At 39.2% G+C, this 27,383-nt stretch overlaps 1 protein-coding gene across 2 annotated transcripts in view; it reads left to right on the top strand.

The window, feature by feature from the left end:
- Window positions 1-25,296, top strand: part of Dsc3 (desmocollin 3) — a 38,118-nt gene extending 12,822 nt beyond the window's left edge. Inside the window, exons 6-17 of one of the 2 annotated variants that reach the window (XM_021235989.2) lie at window positions 1,092-1,236; window positions 2,735-2,901; window positions 5,905-6,039; window positions 6,432-6,617; window positions 13,151-13,410; window positions 13,524-13,666; window positions 15,082-15,306; window positions 17,801-18,025; window positions 19,858-19,979; window positions 20,297-20,539; window positions 22,312-22,347; window positions 22,426-22,558. In XM_021235989.2, coding sequence (XP_021091648.2) covers window positions 1,092-1,236; window positions 2,735-2,901; window positions 5,905-6,039; window positions 6,432-6,617; window positions 13,151-13,410; window positions 13,524-13,666; window positions 15,082-15,306; window positions 17,801-18,025; window positions 19,858-19,979; window positions 20,297-20,539; window positions 22,312-22,338 — 1,878 coding nt within the window. In that variant the 3' untranslated portion in view covers window positions 22,339-22,347; window positions 22,426-22,558. Of the gene's footprint in view, window positions 1-1,091; window positions 1,237-2,734; window positions 2,902-5,904; window positions 6,040-6,431; window positions 6,618-13,150; window positions 13,411-13,523; window positions 13,667-15,081; window positions 15,307-17,800; window positions 18,026-19,857; window positions 19,980-20,296; window positions 20,540-22,311; window positions 22,348-22,425 lie in introns of both variants that reach the window. The other variant, XM_040757870.1, reaches the window with a different exon arrangement.
- Window positions 25,297-27,383: the final 2,087 nt, after the last annotated feature.

Here is a 27,383-nt window from a genome sequence, read left to right as displayed (position 1 = left end):
GGATCTCTCCTTAGAGGGCGTTGTAAAGTCAAAAGACAATGGCATGCACTGTACGTTGGAATGCTTGTTCAACCCTTTATCTCAGCTTGCATGAGGCAATCCTGAAATGAAACAAAGAGGTTTAATTGTATTTGAACATAAAACCCAGTACGGTTGTAGGAGGTTTAGCTTGTCAGACAGCATCTCTGGTTACTGGAACATTTTCAGTTCTCCAGGCAGATACACTGATCTTCCTCCACTGCTCTAGCTTTCTTTTTTGTCTTTCTTCTACAAACATTACTCTTTGATCATGTCTGATAACTAGATAAAGGAATAAAAGTGGGAAACAAGGTGTAAATAAACGCTAATAGCTCAGATATCTGATACAGATAAGTGTACATTCAGTGGGGGACTGACTTAGACAGTTTCCATCACAGAGAAGACTGTGCTCTGTTGTCATGAACCAAGTTCAGCAATAAGGATTCCCCATTGGGAAGGAGGGTTCCATTTGTTTCTGGAAGATGAGAGAGGTGCTGAGAAACTAGCCTGACTGATATCCTCATGTGGCATTCTTTGCCTTGGGCTATAAAAACGTTCAACTTGCTGTAATTGCACTCTGAGCAGAACTACATTCTGATATTACGTTTCCTTTGATTAATGATCAATAAGTGACTTAGTAAATGTGTTTTATAATAAGAACTGTTTAAACAGACGGTTTAAGAGTCCAGAAACAACAAAATTGGGAGATTTGCTTTTTAGGTAATATAAAAGAATTTTTCCAATGACCACAAGTTGTCCATTCTCCCAATGAAGCCTACTGATGACAGAGAGATTAAAGCTGTACACTTAGTTACAAGTACACCAAATGCCCCACAATAATGCATATGGAATGTCATCTCCAAATTCTCCCCATTCTGACGTACTCTGCATCTCAAATGTAGCTGTTTCCTCCCTACAACGAAGGCCCGTTGCTGTAATTATCTCAGTGTGGTGTGGAGCGTTGATGAGGTAGCTTACTCCTGAGAGGACTTGCAGGGAAGGGTACAGGGCATCTCATCTTCCCTGTGCGTGATGCTGTCGAGATGCTGATGTTGTCCTCCTTTCTCCCACAGTTGATTGTCAATGCCTTCACTGAAGATGGCTATTTAGCCGATTTAACTCTTCCACTGCCCATCAAAGTAGAGGATGAAAATGACAATTATCCTCTTTTTACAGAAACAATTTATAATTTTGAAGTTCCAGAAAGCAGTAGACTTGGTAAGGCTGTTTCTATGTCAAACATGTTTGTGTATGTTTTTAAGACATTTTTTGTTTCTATTTGCACTGTTTGTGTGCACGCATCCATTTGTGTGTGCATCTCTCTCTCTCTCTCTCTCTGTGTGTGTGTGTGTGTGTGTGTCTGTGTGTGTGTGCATGTGCAGATTTGAGTACAACCTCCCCTGTCATCTTCAAGTTACAATTTACTTTTTTCTTTTTTGAGATAGTGTTTTCCTCAGTGGCCTGGAGTTTGTCAAGTAGGCTAGGCAGGTTGATCATTGAGCTCTGGAGATCCATTTGTCTCCAACTTTCCTGCTGTGGGATTCTGAGTCCACCATCATTACCAGTTTATTTTTAAGTGTAGATTCTGGGGATCAAACTCAGGTCCTCGTGCTTGCAAGACAGCACTTTGTCAATGGACATATCTCCCCATTAGAGGTTTTGTATTCATGGCCAGTCAATCATGAGCTAACACAGATCTGGGATCTACTTATCAGAAAACATTGGTCAAATCTTATCAATTCTAATCAACATGCATCTCACCAGGAATTTCCAACATGGTCAGTGTGACACTAATTATCAGTAAGGGCATGCGACCACTAGTCAGGATTTGTACACTGTTTTACTTTATGTACACTTTTCATTTTACTTTATCTTCTTATTTGTGCTTTCATCGTATCCCCCTTTCCAAGGGGACCCACAAGGTAGAATGAACTGTAAAAACAAATGTAGTATAGCTATTTCAGTGGGGCTCTGGGAAAGTGTTAAATGATAGAGCCGGAGGATACAGTTTTTAAATTCTTTTTAAATGTCTGTTTTCTTGAACTACTTTAAGACGTGTAATTTAAAATACACACTAGAAAAATTTGAGGTCACCTAGATCACACAGGTTCCATTCTAAGCATACCCCTTGGATGTGGAAAACAAATTGCTTTATTTCTATGGCATTGTCATATTTTGTTTTGGAGGCTTGCATTATGAAGTGTATATACCACTATATGGTGAGACTGGGGACTCTGCTAAGATTTCTGGTCATTGCTTATATCCCGTCTATAATATATCTACATTTCCCTTTCTTGTTTTACGGTGACATTTTGATTATTTAATGTTAACATTCTATTTGCACACTTGTGAAATTAAATTAAGATGGACAATTGGGAGTTTAGGAAACACACTTTCTTCTACATGTTCTGTTTTAAAGTCACTGAGAGGAGTCATGGCAGCCATTGAGTTCTCTAACCTGTGAACACACACATACACATCATGTCATAGGAACATTATACATATATATGCATATATAAATAAATGACTCTCAATGCCAGAATGTTTGGCTTCTCCGTTAGAAGTTTTCTTCCTATATCCTGTTTAACGCTGTGATCCATTTGGGTATATTCACATTTTAAATTAGGTTTCCACCATCACTCTGACAAGTTGAAAAGTGCAGACACCAAATACACTGTGCTGCTCTGGAAGTTCAAATTTGCTTTTTAACACACAGGCACTGTAGTTGGAGTGGTGTGTGCCACAGATAAAGACGAGCCTGACACAATGCACACACGCCTCAAGTACAGCATCTTGGAGCAGAACCCACGGTCACCTGGGCTCTTTTCTGTGCACCCTGACACCGGCGTCATCACCACCATCTCTCACTACTTGGACAGAGAGGTAGTGTCCCTAGTACAGAGAGTCATTCCACTGTGGGTCTGACTCTTTCCCACTTACTATAACTTGCTATGCTATTTTGTATTGTATTTGAATTGTATCTTATTGTATAAGAAGTTATGAATTCCTGAAATGTTTCCTAGTTTTTAAACATTATTTTTATTTCCCTATGAAAGAGAGGCATTAAGAAATAGGAACATTTCTTAATCTTTTGTGTTTAAAATGAAAGACACAATGAATGTGTTTCTTAGGAAAACTATTGCATATCGTTTTATTTCCTTTCAAGTGTGAGGCTAGTTGGTTCCAGAGCTGTAAAGGCTTCAGTTGTCCTGCAGCGCACTAATGTTTAGCTTTTTTTTTTTTGGTAAGTATAGTTCTCATCCTGATTCCTATTCAGTTAGTCTAACTGTGTGTAGTTTTTAAAAAGAAAAGTATTAGTTGGGATAAAATTAAATTTACTAATAATAGTGTATGGTTATGTGTGTGGTAATTGTATTCAATCTCTTTATGTGAATACTAATTGGTGTTCAAAATTATTTACTTGATTGATTAACAAGGTATAACGATGATCCAATCTCTATAGAAGAAATGCGATAGAAAAATTTATTCTCTTGCCCAAGTCAAATTATTTTAAGAAGTCTTCGAATCTTTTGTTATTAGTTCTCTGATTGGTCAACCTGTTTAACTCAGAGTCAAGCATTATTAACTGAAGATAAATCACATGTACAAAGCAATTTTGTTGGGGCGCTTCCAGGGTCTCCACTCTAGCTAGAACAGTGTACCTAGAATGATTACGGTGACAAGGACAAATGGTATGTAAAGAATCAATGGAGTGTGAGTCCAAAGAAAAGAGATCAGAATGTGGGAATCTATAGAAAGGGCATGAACTAGTACAAAAGGTTTTGTTTCCTCCATTTAAATTTTTTTTTGTAACATTGGAGCATTTATGTGGTAAGGCATTGAACAATAAACACTGTTTCAGTTGCTTTCCTATTCTTGCAGCAAAATACCTGATAAAAGTAACTTAAGGAAGGAGGGGTTTAGTCCAAGGGTGTGTCCATCAGGGGAGGAAGTCAGAAAGGCAGGTCACCTTGAGGCAGCTGGTCACAAGTGCACTCATAGCAGGAGGGGAGGTAGGAATTCTGCTGCCCAGTCGCTTCTCCTCCTGTGCAATTCAGGGCCCAGCCTATGGAGCTGTGCTGCCCACAGATGTCTTCCCATCTCAGTTCACCCAAGCCTGTAGCTCCCTCACACACAGACATACCTAGATGCTTGTTTCCATGGTGACCCTAAATTCCATCAGGCTGATGATGGAGATTAATCATCACAGCAACAAGTGGGAAAGTTGGAAGACATGATATGGATATTTTAATGCATTTCTATTATGTAAAATGGGTATGTTAATTAATTGAAGACAGGGCTTCCCCCCATCTGACAGATTAAAATGGATGAGGCTAAGGAATGTGAAATAAAGTTATAAGACTTGATTATTACTCTTTCAAAGGTCCAAACCTGATCTAGTCTCAGACTGAAAACAAAAATATAATGGGACAGGCATTTTGTGCAGAGCAATATAGAGATTGAAGATGTGAATGAGCTAAGGAAATAACAAATCATGGAAGTTAGATGAAAAGCACAGGTTATCCGTGTCTTGAGGACTACTGGAGGAGTGCCTCTTGGCAAAATGCTGACTTGTAGTGAGAAAGGGAGAGCACATAAACAGAAGACTTGAGGATGAGAGGAAGATTCCAGAAATGAAAACAATCAACAGAAGGGATGACTGCAGAAGAGTAAAATAAAAGGCAACAATAATGACTGCATCTCTGATAAATGTCTTCATGTCCTGGTCACTACTCCAAGTTCAGGGTCATGTATAACCAACCTCTCAATGGCCAAATTTAGTAGTCTTCTAGTCTCTTTGCTTGGCACTCACTAAAGCCTTTTACCTTGGTTTTATGATTCTCATCTTGCTTCTTTGTCATTTGCTTATTAATACTCTTTGCTTAGTTGTCTTCCTTTTCATGTGCTTGAGGAGACAGTTACTCATCATGTCTCAGCTCCTCTCATCATACCCTCTTCTGCCTGATTCTAACCAACCCCCATGGGAGGGTGCCTCCCTATCACTACCACGAGGGATGGACAACATAGGCGTTATGGGTTCTTGTTTATTAGATCTCATTATGCAAATAAAATCCTACACACTGCTGAACACCCCCTCCATATTCACAGCCCTCCTGATGCTGCCCTTAGAGAGCTGTCTCATTCTGGACCTTCCATGATGGCAAGAGGTGGCCTTGTCTACCTACCTGTATAACTTGGCCTACCATATTGTGCTCAACCACCTCTTTATCTCTTAAGTGGATAATCTGATTATCGAATCTTGTTCTACTCTAACTCCCAAGTACATTTCATATCCATTTCCCTTTGCTTTTGTTTCTATTGCCTCGGGTTTAGACTACCCGTCTAGCATAGGAGTTCCATACCTGTTTGTTCACCATGACACTAGGTTGGCTTACTCTAGACCAGTGGTTCTCAACCTTCCTAGTGCTGTGACCCTTAATACAATTCTACCATAAAATTATTTCTACTGTTACTTCTTGACTATAATAGTGTTACTGTTATAAATTGTAATGTAAATATCTTTGTTTTCTGATAGCCTTAGGTGGCTCTTCTGAAATGGTAATTCAACCCAAAGGTGTCATGACCCAGAGGTGGATCACTGCTCTGGACAATGCTTACACTTCCTCAAGAGCATTATAAAACTCAAATGTCATTAGTCTGTACTCTGTCTCTGACTTTTATGTTTTTTTGTTAGAAAACATGTAAATTCTCAGTCTGTCTTTTTGTAAAGTGCTACATTTTCAGAATTACCTTTCTCTCCCAAATTTTAAGAGTATACCCAAACGTAGAAATTAAATAAAGACAAGTGAAAGAATGTGCAACACTGGTTTCATTTACGAATTCAAACAAGTGTCTGAGTCAATGAAATATTTGTTTTACTTTTAGGTTATAGACAAGTACACATTGATAATGAAAGTCCAAGACATGAATGGCCAATTTTTTGGACTGATCAGTACATCAACTTGTATCATAACAGTGCAAGATTCCAACGACAACGCACCCACATTCAGACAAAATGCAGTAAGTGTCGAAAACACAGATCTATCTTTGTTCTGTCTATTTCTGTTTTCTAATTTGTACTTATAAAGTTTTTGGCATATTTTGAGGCATGTGTTCCTTTATGAATAAAACTGTAGTTCAAATATACAGTGTACACATCTACACATGTCTCTGTTTACTGATCTTAGTATTTATATTATCTACCTCTTGTTGAAGGGCAATAACATCAGTCTACATTTGTAGGAAATAGCCTTTGTTTTAAAGTTTCATGAAACAGTACTATTTATGACCATGCTTTTAGGTAATCTATGTAAACACCACAAAGATAAGTTCTTTTGGAAATTGGAAAACATTTTACTTTGGGAAAGTTTTCTATAGTAAGTAAAAATTTTAATGACGTTCTCTTCTTCCAGTATGAAGCTTCTGTGGAGGAAAACGCATATAATGTTGAAATCTTGCGCATACCTGTAGATGATAAGGACTTGATTAAAAGTGAAAACTGGAAGGCAAATTTTACCATCTTAAAAGGAAATGAAAATGAACGCTTCAAAATTACAACAGATCCAGCGACAAATGAGGGTGTTCTATGTGTTGTGAAGGTAAGTAGATAATGAATATGAACTTTATGCCAGTTAGTGGTTTTATCACCTAGACAGTTTCTGATCCTATACTAGCCAAGTTGAAAGAGAACGAGTTAGACTGATGGTTCTCCCGTGACCCCTCTCTTCCTTTTCTCCTGTGTTATGCCAGAATACTGTCAATTATAAAGATCCCTGTATCTCCACTGGCACCTCTTCCACACCTACAGAGCCTTCTTTCTTAATATTGTTAATTATAAAAATCTCTATGTATCCAGTGGTACCACTCCCACAGTTAGAGAGCCTTATTTTTAAAGTTCTTAGTATAACTCTGCACAAGTCATTTTCTTTGCAACTAGCATCCTTGGGCCTGGATCTATGACTAGAAGAGATACACATTTTTTAAATTTTTTTTGGGGAAAATGTTTCTGTGTTCATTTGAGTATTCCCAATGTAACTTAGAAGCCCCATATTCTTCTCATTCTTTTTAGGATACATGCCTGGTTGTATTTTATTCCTAATAGATAATACCTAGGGTCAATACAGTTTTACCCAAGACAACATTGAATGGACATACTTTTATTGTATGTATTGTTATTTGATTGTACTCTATATTCTTGGTCTTAAGCTATAAAGGCAGGAAAGTCGTTGTTTGACATGAACATTTGTTTTTATATTTCTAGCCTCAAATAAAAAGATAATAGTGTCCTGTGGGTAGGCATTATGTCTATTTACTGTGTGAGGTACACTTGCCTATTAATGTGAATATAGTGTAACCGTACTGGCTTTAGTTGTTTTCCCATGTAAGAGCTCTAAGGGGTTGTATGTCAAGGCCTGGAAAGTTCTATCCAAATGGGAATAGTCAGACATGCAATCTCACTATCAAACGACTCTTTCAGCATGTCCTGGCTTTATCTCTGGTTCACATTTGCTGAGTTTCAGATATATAGAATAGAATATTTTCTCCCCAGCAAACCTTGAAACATATTTATTTCCATTATTTATAACATGATAATTTCAATTATGTTTATAATTATTATGCAAATTTATAGAGTTTTAAAATGAGAATAATTTATATTCCTACATCTAGTGAATACATTTAGTAGTTAAAAATAAATAGTAGTTATGGACTGTGCATATTCTTGTGACAGACAATGGATGAGACTTGTGTATTACTTTACCTTAGATGTTGCTTCTCCTTTAGGATAAGGTATTAATATCCCCAACTGATATTAATAGTGACAGATAATGCTAATAATAAGCAACTTGATGGTGATGGGGTTAAATGAGTTCCTTAAAGGAAGATAGAAATTACCCATCTGGAGTGAAAACCTGTTTAATAACATTCCCACATCGCTGACCTTTCCACGACGCCATGACCCAGCAAACTCACTTAGCAGCATTCACAGCTTGGTGACTGTTTGCAGTGTCTCCTCACACAGTTATATTTTCATGTCCACATTTGGCTAGAGAACCAACGCTGGCAGTAAATTGCTATTTACCAAATGACAGGCATACCAAGTGCTTCCTGTGAGCTATCTCATTTACTTGGCTTAAATGAGAATAGACTATTTGCTACTTAACAATCAATAAACGTATTATTTACTTTAATTTGATTTTAATAAGGAGACTATTAATAGATTTAGTTTAAAACCAAAAATATGTAGTGAAATTTCCTGTTTTTCCTAAGAAATTTGGTTCTTCCAGAAGAGTCAGTAAGCATTGCCAACTTCTCACTTGATGTTCCAAAGGTATCACATGTACTCATGCAAGCATGCACATGTGCACACATACACTCACACACACACATACACATGCACACAAGTATTTTAAACAAAGTCACCCTTCTTTTAGCATATTGCTGAGATTAAAACACTGATATCAGTACATTTTATGTAGTTTTAAAAATCTTTTCCACATCTATGGAAATATAAACCATGTGTTATATAAACAATTATGTCTGAAGCCATTATCATATTGTACATAAATAGTTTTTCAGTTTTAGAACTATATGATATAGATACTTTAGTACTCCATGGCGTGAGTATAAGCTGTACTTCACTAGAGGAAATCCTTTTTGTGATTTGAAAGTATACTAAAGCAAATAACTTAGGTGTGTGTGTGTGTGTGTGTTTGTGAGAATTTTTGTTACATGTGCAGAAACAAGTGTTATTTTAAAATACAGGATGATTCCTAGAAATGGTGATGCTTAATTGAGAGCATGGCTCTTCTTGTGAGGCAGTTGTGTTTAATATGTTTTTCTAATTCGCGTCTAGCGTTTACATTCCTCTCTGCAACCGAAATTCGGCTGCAGTTCTTGTCTTTTATACAGTTACCATTGAGCATCATTATCAATTGCATCCTTGATTTGTAAAAGCAGTTTATAGATGCACTTGAGATGACTCAGTAGGTAAGATTGCTTGATTTTCAAGCAAGAGCGCATGAGTCTGAATCCCCAACTCCTATGTGGAAAGGTTGGCACGACTGAGCATGCCTATAATGCCAATACATGGGAGTGGAGATGAGTGGATCCTGAGAGCTCTCTGGCTACCCAGCCTTGACAAAATGGTGAACCTCTGGTTCAGCAAGAGATCCTATCTCAAGACAACAAGATGAAGAGGATAGAAGAAAACTGGAGAAAACCATAATTCTCTGGTTTCCAAACCTGCATGTGTGTGTGTACCTGTAGACATAGGCAAATGCAACCCACATACAAACACAAATAATTTGCATTTCACTTTTAAAAGAGAGTAGAAAAACAACACCACTGAACTTAAATATTTATTTGACTTTCATAACCCTGGATGGCTATTTCTAATATTCCATTTTTTAAAAAATGAGGTGACTAAGTCAAAGACAAGTATCGCTGTGGCTCACATAAAAAGAATAGGTAGTTAAAAAAAGGCGGGGGGATAGGTAGCTTGTGGCCCTCGTGCTCCAGCAGCTGAATGCCCATCCTTCCCAGGACAGGAATCATGAGCATTCACCCAGACTGCTGGTACGCATCCTCCTCATGCAGGGCCTCTGCCATCCCATGCTCTGGGCTATCTCTTGCTCCTCTAGCTTCATGACACATTGCTGTGTTCTCTTTATTTCTTACTAGAGTTGTCTGCCTTGACAACGTATGTTCTCATCAACATGAAAGGGACATCTCTTATTGGAATTTTAATTAGGTTCTACTTTTCTGGGTTCACTTTTGTCTTAACTCCTATGTTAATATTACCTCTTTTTGTTCTTTTTCTTTATTAATATAATTTGTGTCAATCATGTCAAATTATGCCTTCTATTTTTGCTTTTTGCAAAAATCTTAGAAAGCAGAACATCACAGTGTTTTATCCAAGTATTTCACTAGCAACACTCATCTGGAAGATGGCTTTTTTTCTAAGAAAAAGACTTGTGCAGCTCTTAGGTACCTTTTACCCTCAACGAGAGGTCTACCTTTCATAAATTAAGCACACTAAATATAGAATTTGGAATTTACCTCTGCTAAGTAGACCTTGTCTCCAAAGAGAAGTCTTCCTTATCAGTTGAAGAAATTGGGATTCATTTGTTTGTTTTGTTCTTGTCTGTTTGCCTGTTTGTTTTCTAAAGAGAAAGAAAGGACATGGAATTGGTCAAGTGGGGAGGTAGGGAGGATCTGGGAGGAGTTGGGAGATGGAATACATTGACCATAACATATGAAAAAAACTAGTATGTATGTATGTATGTATGTATATATGTATTATGTATGTGTGTATGTATATATGTGTCCCTACCCAAAAGAGAAATAAAAGGAATTAGGTAGTGAGTTACTATGCTAAAATAAAGTCTTCATTTCCAATAGCCTAGTTCTTTATTGTTAGTCAAGACCTTAAACTATAGATATACTTCTATCCTTCCTTTATACATGGAAGGACTGAATAATTAGTAGACTGAATCAAGAACTACTTGGATATATCTCTTAGTTGTCTAGAGCTTGCCAGTTTGTCGTGATCCACACAACTTTGAGTGGAAAAAGTACAGATGTTGGCCATTTTTACATGGAAGGCCCTGAATTCAACCTCCACAATTTTCTGGTGCATTTGTTAGCACTTTTATGCACATGTGGGATGTTTTGAATAAATTTTTAATGTAATGAAACAAATGCATGCCTTAGTGTGGAGAGAACTTGCTCTCCTTACTCCATTGACTCTGAGCTTAGAGACCTGGCAGGCTCTAGGAAGCAGCCCTGAGTAGTGTAGCTGCATTCAGCCAGAACTACAAATGATGGTTATCTTCATGCCCTTCACTTCTTCATTGCCCAAAGTTGTCCTTGTCTCCATATGGCTGCCCCGGCATATGATTTGTGTGATAGTCTTTGGTAGAATCAAACAAAAGTTTCTTAATACTTATTTCTTCTTGCTTCCTGGGATAGTCATAAAAATATTTTCATATGCATGCTATATAAGTTCTAAGATTCATCAACATATTTGACTTTTCAGGAGAGATGTGGGTATTTATTTCTCAATGTATTGATATCTAGGTGTAAGGATAGTATAAAAACAATTTTATTTATCAAATTAAAATTATGTAATTTTACACAGGTATGTGTTGCCTGAGGATGCTAAAAAAGACTGTCGGATCACCTGGAACTATAATTATAGGCAGTTAGCTGTGAGCTGCCTGTCAAAGATGCTAGGAACAAAATTCCAATCCTCTTGGACTGTAGCAAACACTCTTAACTACCAGGCCATCTCTCTAGGCCCTCTTGTATTTGTTTTGATTTTGTTTAAGTTCAGCAACTGACTGTTTTGATCAATAGAAAGACAGTCAGAGAAAATGTCCTGTGATTTCCTTCACAGCAGAATGGAAAATAGTGTTTTATGGATTTTGCTAGACTTTTCTGTCTAGAAATCACTTATAACTAAGGCATTAATTAAAACATTTCTGGAGACTGATGAACCAAATTAATTGATTTAGTGGTGCAGAGAGATTAAAATGAATTAAAAGGAAAGGGTCTGAGGCCAAGCCACTTGACTTCAAACTCTTGCCCAAACAAAATCCTTTGACTTTAGGAAGACCAATTTCTCGTCATACTCTCCAGACTGCTACTGTTTAAAATGGGGGTGACAATGGGAATTCCTGCTGCCCACAGGCGTGATGATTCAGTGAGTTTACACTCACTGCTTAAAGCTGTGTTGTATGTGAGCAGTGATCGCTGTGAGTCTTCTGCATAGACAGAAGTGCATGTGGTAAATGATAGACTGTGCCAAAGCCCTATTCTTTTTTTTTTTGGGGGGGGGTTTATTTTTTTTCTTTTCTTTTTCTTTTTATTAATTTTTTTTCCATTTTAAATTTAGATAAGAAACAAGGTTGCTTCACAAGTCAGTACGAGGTCCCTCTCCCTTTCCCTCCCCTCCTCCCGTGCCCTCCTCCCATCCCCCCCCGTTATCCCCTCATTCCCCCAGGGAGGGTGAGGCCCTCCATGGGGGTGTCCATAGTCTGTCATTTCATATAGGGCAGGGCCTAGACCCTTCCCCAAGAGTTCAGGGTGAGAGTGCACCTCACATTGTTCTATGGGAGTCCAGAGACCGTGTGTATACTTGGGATGGGTACTGATCTGCTGTCCAAGGCTCAATAGATTCCCTAGGCCTCCTCACTGACACCCAGATTCGGGGGGGTCTTGATCAGTCCCATGCTGGATTCCCAGGCTGATGCCTGGGATTCAAGAGTTAACCTGCCAAAGCCCTATTCTTAAATCATTACAAATATAATTTTCATAACACCAGGTAGTGCTGCATCACTCAGGAAGGAATCTGCAATAACTGAGGTGGATTCCTAAGAAGAAATGAGATCCTAGGTGGTTATTGCTCTGAGAAAAGACAGACTAGAGATGGCTCAATTAGATGTCTTGTATACGGGGACTTAAAATAGATATTGGGAGCTGAGTAGGGCACACACAGCAGTAATCCCAGCACTTGCAAGGCTGAGAAGGGAGGATCACCACAGGTTTAAGCCAGATGGCTTGGACAACATAGTGAGTTTCAAGGCTGGCCTGGGCTGTAGAGTAGATTCTGTTTTTAATAACACAGAAATGAAAATAAACAACAACAATAAAAACAAACCAACCAGATTCCTGAAGCACCACAAAAAGAAAATAGACATTTTCAGTATCTGCCAGACAGAAAGTAAATAAAATATTTTCACCTTTTTGATTTTATTGAAGTTACCATGCAATTTTACAAGGTTTGTCAAATACCAGAGCCAGATGGCCCCAATGTCAGCCTATTAGACATTGACATAATTCTTCAATACTTCCAGGTTGGGAATAGTTTTTCTTAAAATAATGAAAAAATAGTTGAGGAATTTCTTTCCTATGGCTTTGTAAATCCATCTGTGGAGGTTTGGGAGGACGCCCTTGGTAAAGGGTCAGTTAGCACAGGATCACAGCTCCAGAATGGAAGAGATATCACTGCTAACACAATGTGAACATGAATTTATTACACAGTCCTTGCCACACTGAGGAAAATGCCCAGCTACTTGAAGCACCAAATGTACTCCATACTGAGCTGACATGCATATCCTCTGTCTTAAAGCCACTGGATTATGAAGAAAACCATCAAGTGACTCTAGAGATTGGAGTGACCAACGAAGTTCCACTCATCAGAGATGTTGCAAGTCGAGTACCCACCATGAACCGGGCCTTGGTTACAGTTCATGTGAGGGATCAGGATGAGGGTCCAGAATGCAAACCCCGTGAGCAATATGTTCGCATCAAAGAAAACTCAGCTGTGGGGTCCAAGATCAATGGCTATAAGGCCTACGATCCTGAAACCAAGAATAGCAATGGCTTAAGGTACACAAATCTCTGCAACCATGTGCTAACGCAGTTGTCATAAGTGAAACAGTCAACTTATTTTGAGAGGTGTTCTGATGACAAAGACTTACACAATTTCATTGTATTGACAGGTATAGAAAACTGCAGGATCCTAAAGAATGGGTCAGTATTGAAGAAGTTTCAGGGCTGCTTACCATATCAAAAGTCCTAGACAGAGAAGTCGTGGCTCCAAGAAATGATTTATATAATATCACAGTCATGGCAATAGACCAAGGTAACAAAGGTTTAATTTAGTATTTTAGTGTAAGTTGTAATTATTCTTGTGCATAAGTAATCTTTTGGTAACTATACATAATTCTTGAAAATTGCCTTGTAGACCAGTATCTCTCTTGTTGTCCTGCAAGATGACTCTGGTGAGAAGATACCAGTTATTTCTGGTTTTGTTTGGTTGGTTTGTTTTCTGATAAGGGGGTGTTACATAGTCAAAGCTGCTTTTGAGTTCACTGTGCAGCCAAGGATGAACATGTTATTCATGATCTCCGTGCCTCAGCATACTAAATGCTGTGATTACAGGCTTGCATTCCACACTCAGAGAGATACTTTTGTTGTTGACATAGTCTTACTCTGTAGCCCAAGATGTCCTCAAGCCCACTGTGTAACTCAGGCTGGTCTTAAAGTTGTGGCAATTCTCTTGCCTTAGCCTACCCTGCGCTGGGTTTATAGGTATGAATCAATATGCTCGGCTAATAACACATCTCATAGTTCTTCATATTCCATCTGCATGAGCTTAGTTCTTGCCCAGCTTTGTTGTAAAGGACAATCAAATCTAACCATAATACTATGCAATGGTCTCCTCAGACTCCTCCAGGTATCTTTGTTCCACTTTACCTGGAGGTTTTAACTCATTCAGGTGATTATTAAATGCTTCTAAACTTGAATTCTGGTTTTAAAGTAAATTTCCTCTACCTGTGGATTTAATTTAAATAACAATAATTTCAATGTGTAGACATTACCTTGTATTCACTGAATTAGAATTTTTGGTTTTGGAGCCTGGGTGTAATATAATAAAGCCTTCCTATGGGTTTGAATGCTTCCTGGGATTAGAATAATATTTCTATAGCCATTCATCACCGCTCATTAATATCCAAGAGCCCAAGGCAAGAGAGCTTGCAATTCAGAATTTGTTTCTGTTATTTATAATAGCTCAGGCAAAAGGTATGTTGAAACTTGTGTCTGATATTATCAGCAACAGAAGCCATTTAGATAATCTGTCGCTTTTATTCATCCATATTTTTATTTGTTATTTGTCTAATAACCAATGATAATGTTTTCAGGAAATACAGATTATAGCTGTACCATGCATGGGTATATACCTGTTTAGATGGCCATCAAGGAAAAATAGATAAAGAAAGCATGGTTCATACACACAGCTGGATCTCATGTCTATGTAAAGAAAATGAAATAGTGGCATTTGCAGCAAATGGACACAATTGGAAATAATTACGTTAAGAGAAACAAGTTAGACCCAGAAACATAAATAACACACGGTTTGTCTCATGTGTTGGACCTGGACTTAAAATGATGTATTTGTGTGTATGTATATACAGAGTTGGAATTTATTTTCCTCTTTGGAGACTCTAAGACAAGCATATGAGAACTGCACTCAGCCTTGTCCCTTTTCATTCCCAGAGGGTAAATCGTGCACAGGAACACTAGCAGTGAACATTGAGGATGTGAATGACAATGCACCTGAAATAATTCAAGATTACCTTGTCATCTGCAAGCCAAAGATGGGGTATATGGACATTTCAGCTATGGATCCTGATGACCCTGTCCACGGCCCTCCGTTTCAGTTCAACTTGGCAAGCTCTTCTCCAGAAGTCAACAGGATCTGGACACTCAAACAAGTTAATGGTATCCCAGAAAAATAATGGTTCATCTGACTTGATATAGTAGATTAACTACTGGAGAGGTTAATTTACACAGAGTATAATGCAGAAGTTTAGGATAATAAATTAGCCTTTTCCAAAGAGTATGCCTATGTGTGCATGTGTAAGTGTGTGTGCATGTATATGCATCTCTCTCTGTACTGCTTGTGTGTGTGTGTGTGTGTGTGTGTGTGCATGTGTACATGCACATAGAAGCTAAAAGAGGATGTCATATTGTCAGATTCCTTGAAGCTGGAGTTACAGGAAGTTGTGAACTGTCTGGTATATGTTCTGGGAACTGAACTCTGACCCTCAGGAAGAGCAGTAAGCATTTTAAACCAGCTCCTGATACCATGCTTTTTTTTCATGCTAAGCTTTATGCATGGTGTCCTTTCTGCCTAAAAGCCCCACCTTCTATGTGTCTTAGTTTCGTACTAACTTATAAATGCAGCATTAATTCTATTGGTCAGGTAAGCTGCAGACTCTGAGTACAGGCATATGGACCAGTCAGGCAGGTACTACCTACCCCAGCTCAGATGCTAGACCTCTGAGAACTCACCCTGGAAGTATAAGGAGGGCCCTGTGACCTTTGTTGGCATCACACACACACCTTGTATGACCGCTGTTTGCTAACTGTCCTTTCTCACAGCATTTGTAACCCATATTCTCACTTTCAGCACTGAGCCCACTGCCTAACAGCTAATAACTACTTAAAAAGCGATTGCTTAATCAATGTTTTGGCGAAAGACCATGAATATAGGAAGAAAACACAATAGGGAAATGAATGATTTGGTAACATCTGGATTTAGAAGATTTTCTCAGGAATGCTGAGTGTTTGGGTGTAAGGAAGGGCGAAGTTAGGTACTGACGAGTCTTATGTCCCGAGCTGAGGAGGAGACTGACCTTTGTTTGTGTGATGGGTGACAGTGGAGTATGCATTGGGACTGTGAAAAGAGGCCATTCTTCACCCAGATGTATGTCTTACATATATGACAGTAGTGTCAGGAGATAATTGGAAGAGGAAAGAGTTGATTGACAAGGAAAATCTAAGTTTGTTGAACTACTGTGATATATGACATGGCTTTGGCTTGGCCAGTGGTCTTGGAAATGGTCAGTGATTTGCACAATCTTTCCTTCGACACCAGTAATGCTGAGGTTCCGTTATAATCCAAGAACTATTCACAGTCCTCTAGCAAGTTTTCAGATACAAGATGTAGCCAAATCCTTAAATCTCTAATAGACATTTAAGCTCTACAAATTCCAGGTGCTCTCTGGATTATATGTTTTGCTGACATGACACCATTTTTTTCTATTATAAAAACTCAAGGATGTTATAATTGACACTGAACATCTATAAAGCTTTGGTTAACTGCCAATATCATTATTCAAATAAGCTGCCAAGACAATTGTGGGAAGTTGACTACCATAGTTGATAAAAACAAAGTATTGTGATGTATATGGCTATGGCCTTAAAACGAGAAGAAGTATAATTTGCTCTGATAGGGAGATTATTTCCACATACAAGGCATTAGTCACATAGGAAGCACTGTGCTCTCTGAAACATTGACTTTGCCAGAGGGCTAATGGGCAGACAGCAGAAGGTGAATGGCTTAGAGCATGAAAATGGAGAATGTGCCCTATGTATCTTCACATATAGATTCTTAAAGAGCATATGAGCTGCAATTAAGGAAAAAATTGATCTCTACATTAAGAACTAACCTAGCATTCTTATTCTCTATCAATCAGGGGAAATTAGATACTTCTGGAACTCTACTAGGTCATTTCAATATCAAATTATTATTGTTATTTATCATTATTATTATTTTGGCCTTTTGAAGTAGAATCTCACTATGTAGCTCAAGCTAGTCTCAAATTCATTGTCATTTTTCAGCCTCCCGAGTTTCAGATGTTAGGAATGCACGTATGCATTGCTTACCTGGACCCCAATTTATTCTTTAAGGCTTTCTTTTATAGACTTCCAAGGAGAAACATGTCTAAGGTAATATTAATTCCCGAAAGGGTAGAAGGCATCAAGGCAGCCCTCTTTACATTTTTTAAGGTGACAGGTGGATATTTTACAATAATAGTGGTGCAATGGATTCTAAGGAAAGAATAATTAGTCATTAAAAATAACATTGGGCTAGAGAGAGTTCAGTCAATAAAGTGCTTGTAATATAAGCATGAAGACAAGAGTTCAGTCCCTAGAACCCACATGAAAAATCAAGGTAGGGTAGTACCTGTTTGTAATCATAGTCCTAGTGGTGGGGAGGAGACAGGGGGATCCCTGGAGTTGGTGGCCAGCCAGCCTAACTTAATCTGCAAGTGGTAGGCAATTCGAGACCCTGTCTCAAAAAGCAAGGTAGTCATTTCCTGGGAAATGATACCTGGGGTTCTTACAAGATCTCTATATGTGAGCACATGCATGTGTACAACTCTTCACCTGAAATCAATCAAAATAAAGTCTTTGTATTTTCTTAAAGATACAGCCGCCCGCCTATCCTATTGGAAAAATGCTGAAGTTCAAGAATACAGTATTCCTGTTACTGTAAAAGACAGAGCAGGCCAATCTGCAACCAAAACCTTGAGAGTTAACCTGTGTGATTGTACTCATCCGAGCCAGTGTGCGGCCAGGTCCAGGAGTGCAGGCATCACCTTGGGGAAGTGGGCCATCCTTGCCATCTTGTTGGGCATCGCACTGCTATTTTGTAAGTACTTTCACTCACTTGAAGTTAAAATGCAAAATAAAAGATCTGATTATCCAAAAGGATATTGGGAAGTAAACATAGACAAGCATCTACCAAGTATGAGTTCCTTTACAAGTTGCCTCTGAATACATGAGTTGTGCTTGACTGGTCACTATTTGAGGGAACACGATCCTTTCTGGGACAGGTTCCACACTCAGACAGAATTGTTAAAAAGTCTTTAGTTTCCTCAATTCTGCTTCCCTTTCCTTATTTGTAGAGACAATGGTAGTAACCTACTCTTTTGGGTCCCATTGAGTTAACTCATATGAAATTCTCAGATTAGAGCATTCTAAATTTCTAACATATATTTATTACTTTTTATCAACCCAACAAAATGAGTATATCTTGAACACCTATTAAACTCAGACAATTTACTAAGTAGGATTCATTGGAGAGCAAAACAGACAAAAACAACAAACAAACCACAAAATACAACCAAAAAAAGTCACCAAAAGGAAAAGTTGGAGTACAGTAAGTAGACTCAGTCATGCTGCTGTGAATGTGTGAGGTCATCGGGCCTGGTGGCCACATGTTTCAAGATGGTAGATCACAAGGTCTTGCCTACATGATATGATTTTGGGAGTTAGCTGTGTTGGCACACACAGGGAGAAGCTTTCAGTTGGAGGCAAAAGTCAAGTCAAAGGCTGTATGGTGAGTTTATGTCTGGAGAAGTCAAACAATGGTCTAGGAATAACCCAGTCTAGATGTTGTTTATTTGCTGGCTTTTCAGTAATAGTAACACAATGGCTTGTTGGAGACTCCTGTGTCTAGGCAGGAGTGGATGAGGGGAAGAGGATGGAGAAGCACAGCCAGAAGGTAGCATGTAGACAGGAGGGGAGACACATCATCCTTCAAGGGACAGATGGTGTATATATCTCAGAACCATTTTGGCTTGCTGAAATCTGTGACATATAACAGAAAGGCCACCTCTGAGAAGAATATGTGAGTGAAAGGCATATCTGTGTTCCCTCAGCACCTCAAATCTGAATGCCAAACTTTGAATTTCCTGTAATTTTTCTGTTTCCATTTTTTTTTTGTTTTGCTTTTTGAGACATGGTCGCACTGTATCAATCTGGCTGCCCTGGAACTCACTGTGTAGATCAGGCTGACCTCAAACTCACAAAGATCTTCCTTCCTCTGTCTCTCAAATTCTTGTATTAAAGGCAAGTACTAATATGCTCAGCTTCCTGTAATTTTAGTATCATGAATTATTGCTATCTTTTTTTTTCCTTTTAGCAACTTAAAGGCTTAACATCTTAGGTCTTGTTATACAAAAACATGTGGTAGCTGGAATAGTAGCCACGGTTTGCCAGCATGCCAGCGAGTCTTCTGGACCACTGTAAATCTCTGCTATCACTGTTGGTTTAGTGATCACATTATCTTAAATCTCCTATTATTATGATGTAGCAGAAAAATCTAAGTAAGATACAAATGTGTTTAATTATGTTTATTGGAGTCTGGGTTTTTGTTGTTGTTGTTTGTACTTTCCAATTGGCAAACTGATCTTTTGGGAATCAGTAAATATTTTTAATGTTTGACTTAAATAAATGTTTGAGACTTTAAGATCTACAGTTGAACTCATGACTCTAAACACTTTACGTGTGATTATTGCACATTTCAAATTGTGCCCGTGAACTTAGCAAACCCACGATAATTTGACAGAGGTACAGTTAATATTCTTATTGTCCTCTTGTGGCCCAAGGCATAAACAGTAAAGGATGGTTGCTTTTGTATGTATGGTTAATTAAGTATGTTCTTTATAAAATGTTTTTCTTTTGATTATATTTACTTAGCTGTACTGCTAACTTTAGTATGTGGAGTTGTTACTGCCCGGAAAGGAAAACATTTTCCTGAAGATTTAGCACAGCAAAACTTAATTATATCAAACACCGAAGCACCTGGGGATGACAGGGTGGTAAGTAATTTCTTTTTTGAATAATTATTCCTCTAGCTTTAAAATTCATCCGGGTAATTATTTAGGAGTCGCTTGCTATGTGTAAACAGTTGGGATCTTGTAAATTGTAAGTCGTCTTTGGTCTACCAGTGTTCCAGAGCTTATAGAGTGGTATTCATAAAAGAAGTCTACCTTTCGGTTTTATTTTTTTCACTCTTATTATTTCAAACTTAGTCATTTATGTTGGTAATTTGCTACAACAGTAATGATTACAGCTGCTTTATGCAATGTGTGACTTTCATTGCTCCCAACTGCTGTCTTGTTTTATTATAATGCAGTGCTCGGCCAATGGATTCACCACACAGACTGCCAACAACTCCAGCCAAGGCTTCTGTGGCACAATCAGAAATGGTGGGCAGGAGACAATTGAGATGATGAAAGGACACCAGACCTTAGACTCCTGCCGTGTTACTGGGCATCACCACACCCTGGATTCCTGCAGAGGAGGACACATGGAGACTGACAATTGTAGATACACCTACTCAGAGTGGCACAGCTTCACTCAGCCCCGACTTGGTGAAGTGAGTGTCCCTAGATATTTCACTCTGAAGTAGAGAACAATAGAACACTGATGATTAATGTCCAGAAACTGCTTTGCCACGGTGGTGCTTTATGTGCCTTCTTTTGTTAGTTCTGGTCATTTAAAAGATGCTTTGGTTTTGTCACATTTAATTTTTAAACATTTTGATCCCTCTGTCACATTTTCTAGAATCTTATGAGAACTAGAGACTTCTAATATCTGCCCCCAAAGATTCATTTTTAGGTGTATATCTATCTTATAAACCCCTTTGATAAGAAGAATGTAAAGACAAATTCTAGTCTGTAACAGATATATATTTCCCAAATCAAACTTGTATTTTGCTATGAAAACATCTAAATGCAGCTTTAGGTTGATGATCAACATACTTCACTTAGGCTACACATTAATTTTTTACTTACTTTATTCTAAATGGACTAGTTATTAACTCACATATTTACAGGGTGTGGTGAGTGGTCGTGTAGGTATGCAATGCAGAATGGTTAAAAAAAAACCCAGTGTTTGAGGACATTTGAAATTTATTCTCAGTGATTTTGAAACATCCAACACATTATCATATCAATTATTTTTAATACATAAAGCATGCTCTGCAAATATAAAGAATCTTATCTAGAGTCCAGAGAGAAAAATTCTGTGAAAGAAAGGGTTAAATGAGGAAGTATGTGTTTACATCAATGTTGTTGGAAGGCTTTTAGCTGTACTAATGCCTTTGCTTCATTCTTGAAGATTCTGATTCCATTGGTGTGTGTGTGTGTGTGTGTGTGTGTGTGTACATAATTTCACATGTGATTTGTATGTGGGGCCAGGGTAGGAGATCCTGTTTCAACATTCTTGCTGGCACTGATTCCAGGTCTGCTTCAGAGAGCACCGTTGCTTTTGTAGCAAACACTGTAACAGTCACCTTTAGTTCTGTGATAGAGAGAACTCTCTGAAGTGTCCTAACTGATAACTAGAGTTCAGTGCTTTAAATGGTAATGGAGTGCAGTGCCCTAACTGGTAAGGGGAGTGCAGTGCCCTAACCAGTAACAGGAGGGTAAGGGCAGCAGCTGGCCTTGAGCAGTAATAGGAGGTAAGGGCAGCAGCTGGCCTTGAGCAGTAATAGGAGGTAAGGGCAGCAGCTGGCCTTGAGCAGAGGGTTAGTGGAGGACTACACAAGTAGGTCAGTAGTGGGAGGAAGACAGGCCAGCGGGACACAGCACTGAGGGCAGAGGTGGCCAAAGTCTTCACTGCTTCACAAGGGAAGCATAGTTTCTACAGTCCGAGTTAAGCTGAGGATTTAATTTCAGAGGTTTTCTGGTCATACATCTCTGGCTTTTGGCTACTTTGAAGTGGAGGAATTTTCTTACTGTACTTCGTCATTGCACACAATAAAGGGTTAGTTTACATTCATTGTACACTGATGGGCATAAGAAGCATGCCGTGCACTGTATTTCCATCATTTGTTTCCAAAATAACCAAGTGATATTGGAGGAGAATGCAACTTAGAGTCACACAAGTCACTAAAGTTACATGAAACTAGTGCCATGTGATACCCACATACAAATTCAAACCACTTGCCATATTGTCTCCATTTTGAGAACTGATCTACACTACAGACATAACATTCAGGAATACGTATTTTGGGATGACTTAGATGTACTTAGATATAACATTTGTTAGACCTCTTTTTTGTTTTTATGGATTATTAAAATGCAACTATACTGATTTATGACATGGCTGTAATATAGACCAATCATGTGCATTTTTTGTGTATAGGACTCCATTAGAGGACACACTGGTTAAAAATTAAAGGTAAATAAAATAAATTTTCTGTTCATATATTGAAGTTGTTTAAAGAAATAATACAATCCTCTTTTTTGGACTTTACAGAAATTGCACGCGTGTAATCAGAACGAAGACCACACCCCTTCCCAAGACTATGTCCTCACCTATAACTACGAAGGCAGGGGGTCTCCGGCAGGTTCTGTAGGCTGCTGCAGTGAAAAGCAGGAAGAAGAGGGACTCGACTTTTTAAACAGCCTGGAACCCAAATTTCTTACATTGGCAGAAACATGCACAAAGAGATAACACCACTGGGTTACAATCAGACATGACCTTAGCAGTTATTCCAGAAGTTTGAAACAATGACACTGTACAACTGACTCACCACTCACACAAACTGTCCTTGAGTTATGTTGGCTTGTGATACTCTGACTTGTCTAGTACAAAATTGACACATATTCAGGAGAAACCACTTATGGAATTCTGATCCTTTCCAGGCTGGCCATGTGCTGTGTGAAACATTCCTGCAATGCCGGGCAGGGGCAGTGGGCTGCAGGTCACAGTCTGTCACAGGGTCATGACCCTAGCTGTGTGCCCTGCATGTATCTTCACTGAGTGTTCCTGTGACACAATCATGTCATGAGTCAAGGAGTGTATGCATACATTAATGAACTTTCTACATTTTGCAGTCTTCCCCTTACTGATTTGTATTGTTAAAGTGGTTTGCTGCTGACCATTTTTCCAAAATTACAAGTATTAAAATAGAGAGCAAGCAGGGCTGCATATGCTGTAGTCCTGGAGTTAGCTAAGGTCTGTAAAAGACCTGCCCTGCCCTGCCCTGCAGATATTTTCCAAACAAATGAATTGGGTCAAATATTAATCTAAAATCAGCTAAGTTGTATCAATATCAGCTCACCACACACTCCTAGGGATGGTTTAAGAAACAAACAAGACGTTAAGTAACACGACTTGAGGAATGCCTCAGGACAGAAATAATTAATACTGGATTACATTAAAATTTTCGCAACGCTGAAGATCTAGGACCTGCCTGTCCCCAGTTTCACTGTCAAACACTTTATTGGACTTTGGAGACAAAATTTAGCAAGCTAGCCTATTCTGCGACAATTTTGATATTTCAGCACAGCCTGAAGCCAGTGTGTATTTCTACAAAATCAGGCACCAGAGCAGTGTTTAAAACACAGTGTAAACAAAGAAGAAAATGGCGATGATTAAAATTAAGGCTGGGTGTGACTTATCTTGTAACAGGAAACCGGGGCTTTAAAGGGGCAGTCTTCTTTCCTGGTTACTGCGGGTGTGTGGTGTCCGAATGTCTCAGCTCATGCCTGCTTGTGTCATTTGTTTAACTTTAGAAATATATGTATTCTAGCATTAGTGGGAAAGAAAGAGCCATGATCGTGGAAGAACGGAGTCATTCACTGGATATGTTAAGATTTGTACATCCAAATATTAGAAGCCAACTATAGGACCCATCTTTCTATCTTTCTACTGCACGCTCTGCTTGGACACCCAGCTTTCTGGCAGGGAGTTTGCAGAAATGACATGATTGTCTTGGAAACTTGTGCTGATCTTTGCTGATGTGATATCCCCCATCACCCTTTTCTTTTTCTTCTACTTTTTTCTCTCTTCCTCTTTCTCTTCCTTTACTTTTTGGGGGGGGGAGTGGAGAGGGTATCTCTACATACCCCAGGCTGGCCTCAAACTCACAGTTCTCCTGCCCCAGCCCCTGTATACTAGAATTACAGGCAGATGCCACCACTCTTGCTTTTGATGCAGAGCCAAATGGCCTTGCCCTTTAAGTTCCAGGCTTTGTGCTGCTGGGAGGCAAAGGCCAAGGGATGCAGACAGTGGGGAGAAAGTGTGGCTATCCTCAGAACCACAGACTCACAGGCTCTCACCCTCACTCCAGCCAGAATTGCAGCTGTCTTTACAGCACCGGCTCACACCCTGCTGGGGAGCAGGTCTGGGGCCAGTCAGTTGCCTTTCCTGTCTGCCAAAGCTACTGTAAAGAACTCTGGCAGATCCACCTAGGCAGCAGATCTTCCAGAGACTCCATCATCCTTCCCTGTGAATTAAGTTTTTATCGGTTTGCGTTGTTAGGGGAAATTATCATGACAGAAGAAACAGGAATTTAGGATCCATGGAAGAAAGACAAGCAAATTGTCATTTAGGGAGGACAAGCGATGGAGCATTTTGGTGTTGAGAGACTAGCAAGCAGACCAGGTTGGAAGGCCAGGAAGTGAAGCCGGCAGGCCTGTGAACAGCAGCGAAGTTGGCATTCCAAGCTCTTTGTGTTTTGTTAGGCCTCACCTTGCCTTTTCTTCTTGCTCTTAAACCACAGGCAAGACATTTTTAAGACCTCTTCTTATGTGGGATACGAAATCAGGAGAGTAGGTTCTGAGGTGCAGCAGGGATCAAGGAAGTTCACGGTTCTCCGTAGCTATGTGAGAAGCTTGAGGCCAGCCTGGGTTATGCGTGGTGACTCTTTGGATTGGCCAGGACTTCTGGGCCAAACAGAGAGCCTCCTCCAGATAACCCTTAAACTCTTTTCTAGCCATGCTAAGGTCTAAGATTCTCATTTGATTTCACATTTCTCATGTTTTCATTTCACCCTGAGAGTCATTTTCTTGTAGACTTTTGAAATTGTCATTTTTTTTTGTTCACAGCATCATATAATGTTATTCTTTTCTCACATGTATAAGGTGAAAATTGTGCTACTTTAGTGTTAAGAAAAAGTTTGCTTTTTTTAATGCTTTCATTCTCCCCCCACCCGGTTTTTATGTAAATGTACAGACTATTTTTCTCACATTTATAGGGATGCAGTTAACTGTCTAAAGAGCAATTGAATTTTATTTTTCAGTGTTTAAACTACTTTGATTTGACAATTAAATTGCTTTTGAAACTTGCCAGATAAAAATAAGCATGCATTGAGTGTGTAAAATAAAGCTTCTTGATAAGGAATGTGATAAAGTGAGGCTAAACTGGTTTCCTGTCTTTGCTGTGGGTAGAGAGTAAAGAATCGAAGGTGATAGATAATACTGCAACCTGAAACATTGAATTTCAGGCCAGCGAGAAAATCAAAACACTCCACAGCACCTTTGCTGTATCGTAGGGAATATTCTAGAAAACAGGTTGTTGTCAAGTTGTTGGCATCATCAGTACCTACTGGGTCCAGGATACTGTTTTTGTTTTTTGTTTGTTTGTTTTTGTTTTTCAAGACAGGGTTTCTCTGTATTGCTTTGGAGCCTATTCTGGCACTCTCTCTGTTGACCAGGCTGGCCTCGAACTCACAGAAATCCGCATGCCTCTGCCTCTTGAGTGCTGGAATTAAAAGCATGTGTCACCAGCGCCCGGCCAGGATGCAGTTTTTGAGGCACAACTTTCCAGATGAGGGCCATGTGGAAAAATTCATAATGTGGTTGGGCTGCAGCGATCACATGCTGGTAAAGGACTTGAAATTGGGGACCAGTAACTGCTCTTAATGGCTGAGCCACAACTCCAGCCCCGTATAGCAATTTACTAATAGAGAATATATGGGGCAGTATTTTGGCAACATGTACGGAATGACATTCTTCCTACCCTTCACTCAAAGAAGACATTGGGAAATAGGAATCTGAGAGGCAAGCTGTTTCCCAGTGTGGTTTTGGCTTTGCTTGCTGGTGAGGTATGTTCCTCCTGAGTCCTGGGCAGGAGAGGCTGGTGCTCTGCCTTTACTTGTGGCTACCTCTACCCACAGCTTCTTTTCAAGTGTCTGCAAGTGAGCCTGGGACACACCCTTCCAATGACTCAGAACTCTCCTGTACTCAAGAACCAGACAGGATGGGCACACTGACTGTCTCACACACTGCCCCAAAGCAGAAGAATCTCCATCTACTTTGGGACCACAAATGTTGAAAGCAGGAAAGAAACCTCCAAACTCATTTATAATCATTGTCTCCTGTACAAGTACAGGTGCCTGTGGGGACCAGAAGTGTGAATTAGACCCCTGGAACTGGGGTCACAGGTGGGCATAAATCATCTAACATGGGTACTGGGAACTGAACTCTGGTCTTCGGAAAGAGGAACTCACACTCCTATCTACTAGCCATCCCTCCAGCCCTAAAAGAAAGCATCTATCAGCCTCTTAGGCAGCATTTTCATTGGCCTACACCAAGAGATGCATTAAGATTCCATGGGGGACATTTGTTCTTATATTCTGGTACTCTTTATGTAGAGGCCTTGTGTTTTCTTTTCATAATGCCTTGTGCTAAACGTGCTGTATGTTATAAATATATACACATGAATTTTGTTGAAAGATAGATTTCAATTTTACCCTTAATGATTTGGATTCTTTCATGCATGTAATCTGAATCTCTAGTGAAACGGAATTACTGGTTAGAGAGTTGTGTGACAACTGAAGTTATGCTTGAGGACCACACAAGCTTCTCTGATGCGATGCGATGCGATGTGTTGGAAGTTAAGGGCAATTTTACAGATTATTCCTGTTGTGCTGGGTTTTTGTTTTTTTCTTAAATATGAGTCATCATAGACAAGTTAAGGCATAAAGATACATGATAACATAAATTTACTTGAGGAAACGCCAAACAAAAAAGGCCCAAGCATAGGGACCCAGAAAGAGGGCACACAGAGAGAACAATGGTGCATTTTTATTTATTTGTTTGTTTCACACTGGCTTAGTAACGTTTCTGCCCTGTGATTCTGACTTAGTGATCTGAGTCGGAAGTGTGGTTCAGAGTTAATCGTGAAAGTGTCTGACTTCAGACTGTGAAAGTCATGTTGAGAGCATGAGAGAACCCTGCTCATTTGGCCTCATTCAACCTGAACTGCCTCATCATTCAGAAGATCTAGGCTTCATTTAATTTTTTTAAATTTTTAAAAATCTTTTTTATTTAAATTAGAAACAAGCTTGCTTCTCATGTCAATCCCAGCTCCCTCTCTTTCCCCTCCTCCCCCCCACACCAACAACCCTTCCAGCCCCCCACCCAAATCCCACTCAGCTCCCCAGGGAGGGTCAGGCCCTCCATGGGGGATCTCTAGAGTCTGTCATT

This window comes from Mesocricetus auratus, unplaced genomic scaffold, assembly GCF_017639785.1.
Source record: "Mesocricetus auratus isolate SY011 unplaced genomic scaffold, BCM_Maur_2.0 Super-Scaffold_100015, whole genome shotgun sequence".
NCBI lineage: Eukaryota > Metazoa > Chordata > Mammalia > Rodentia > Cricetidae > Mesocricetus > Mesocricetus auratus.
Note: the sequence above shows the minus strand (reverse complement) of the source record. Positions and strands in the feature narration are given on the sequence as shown.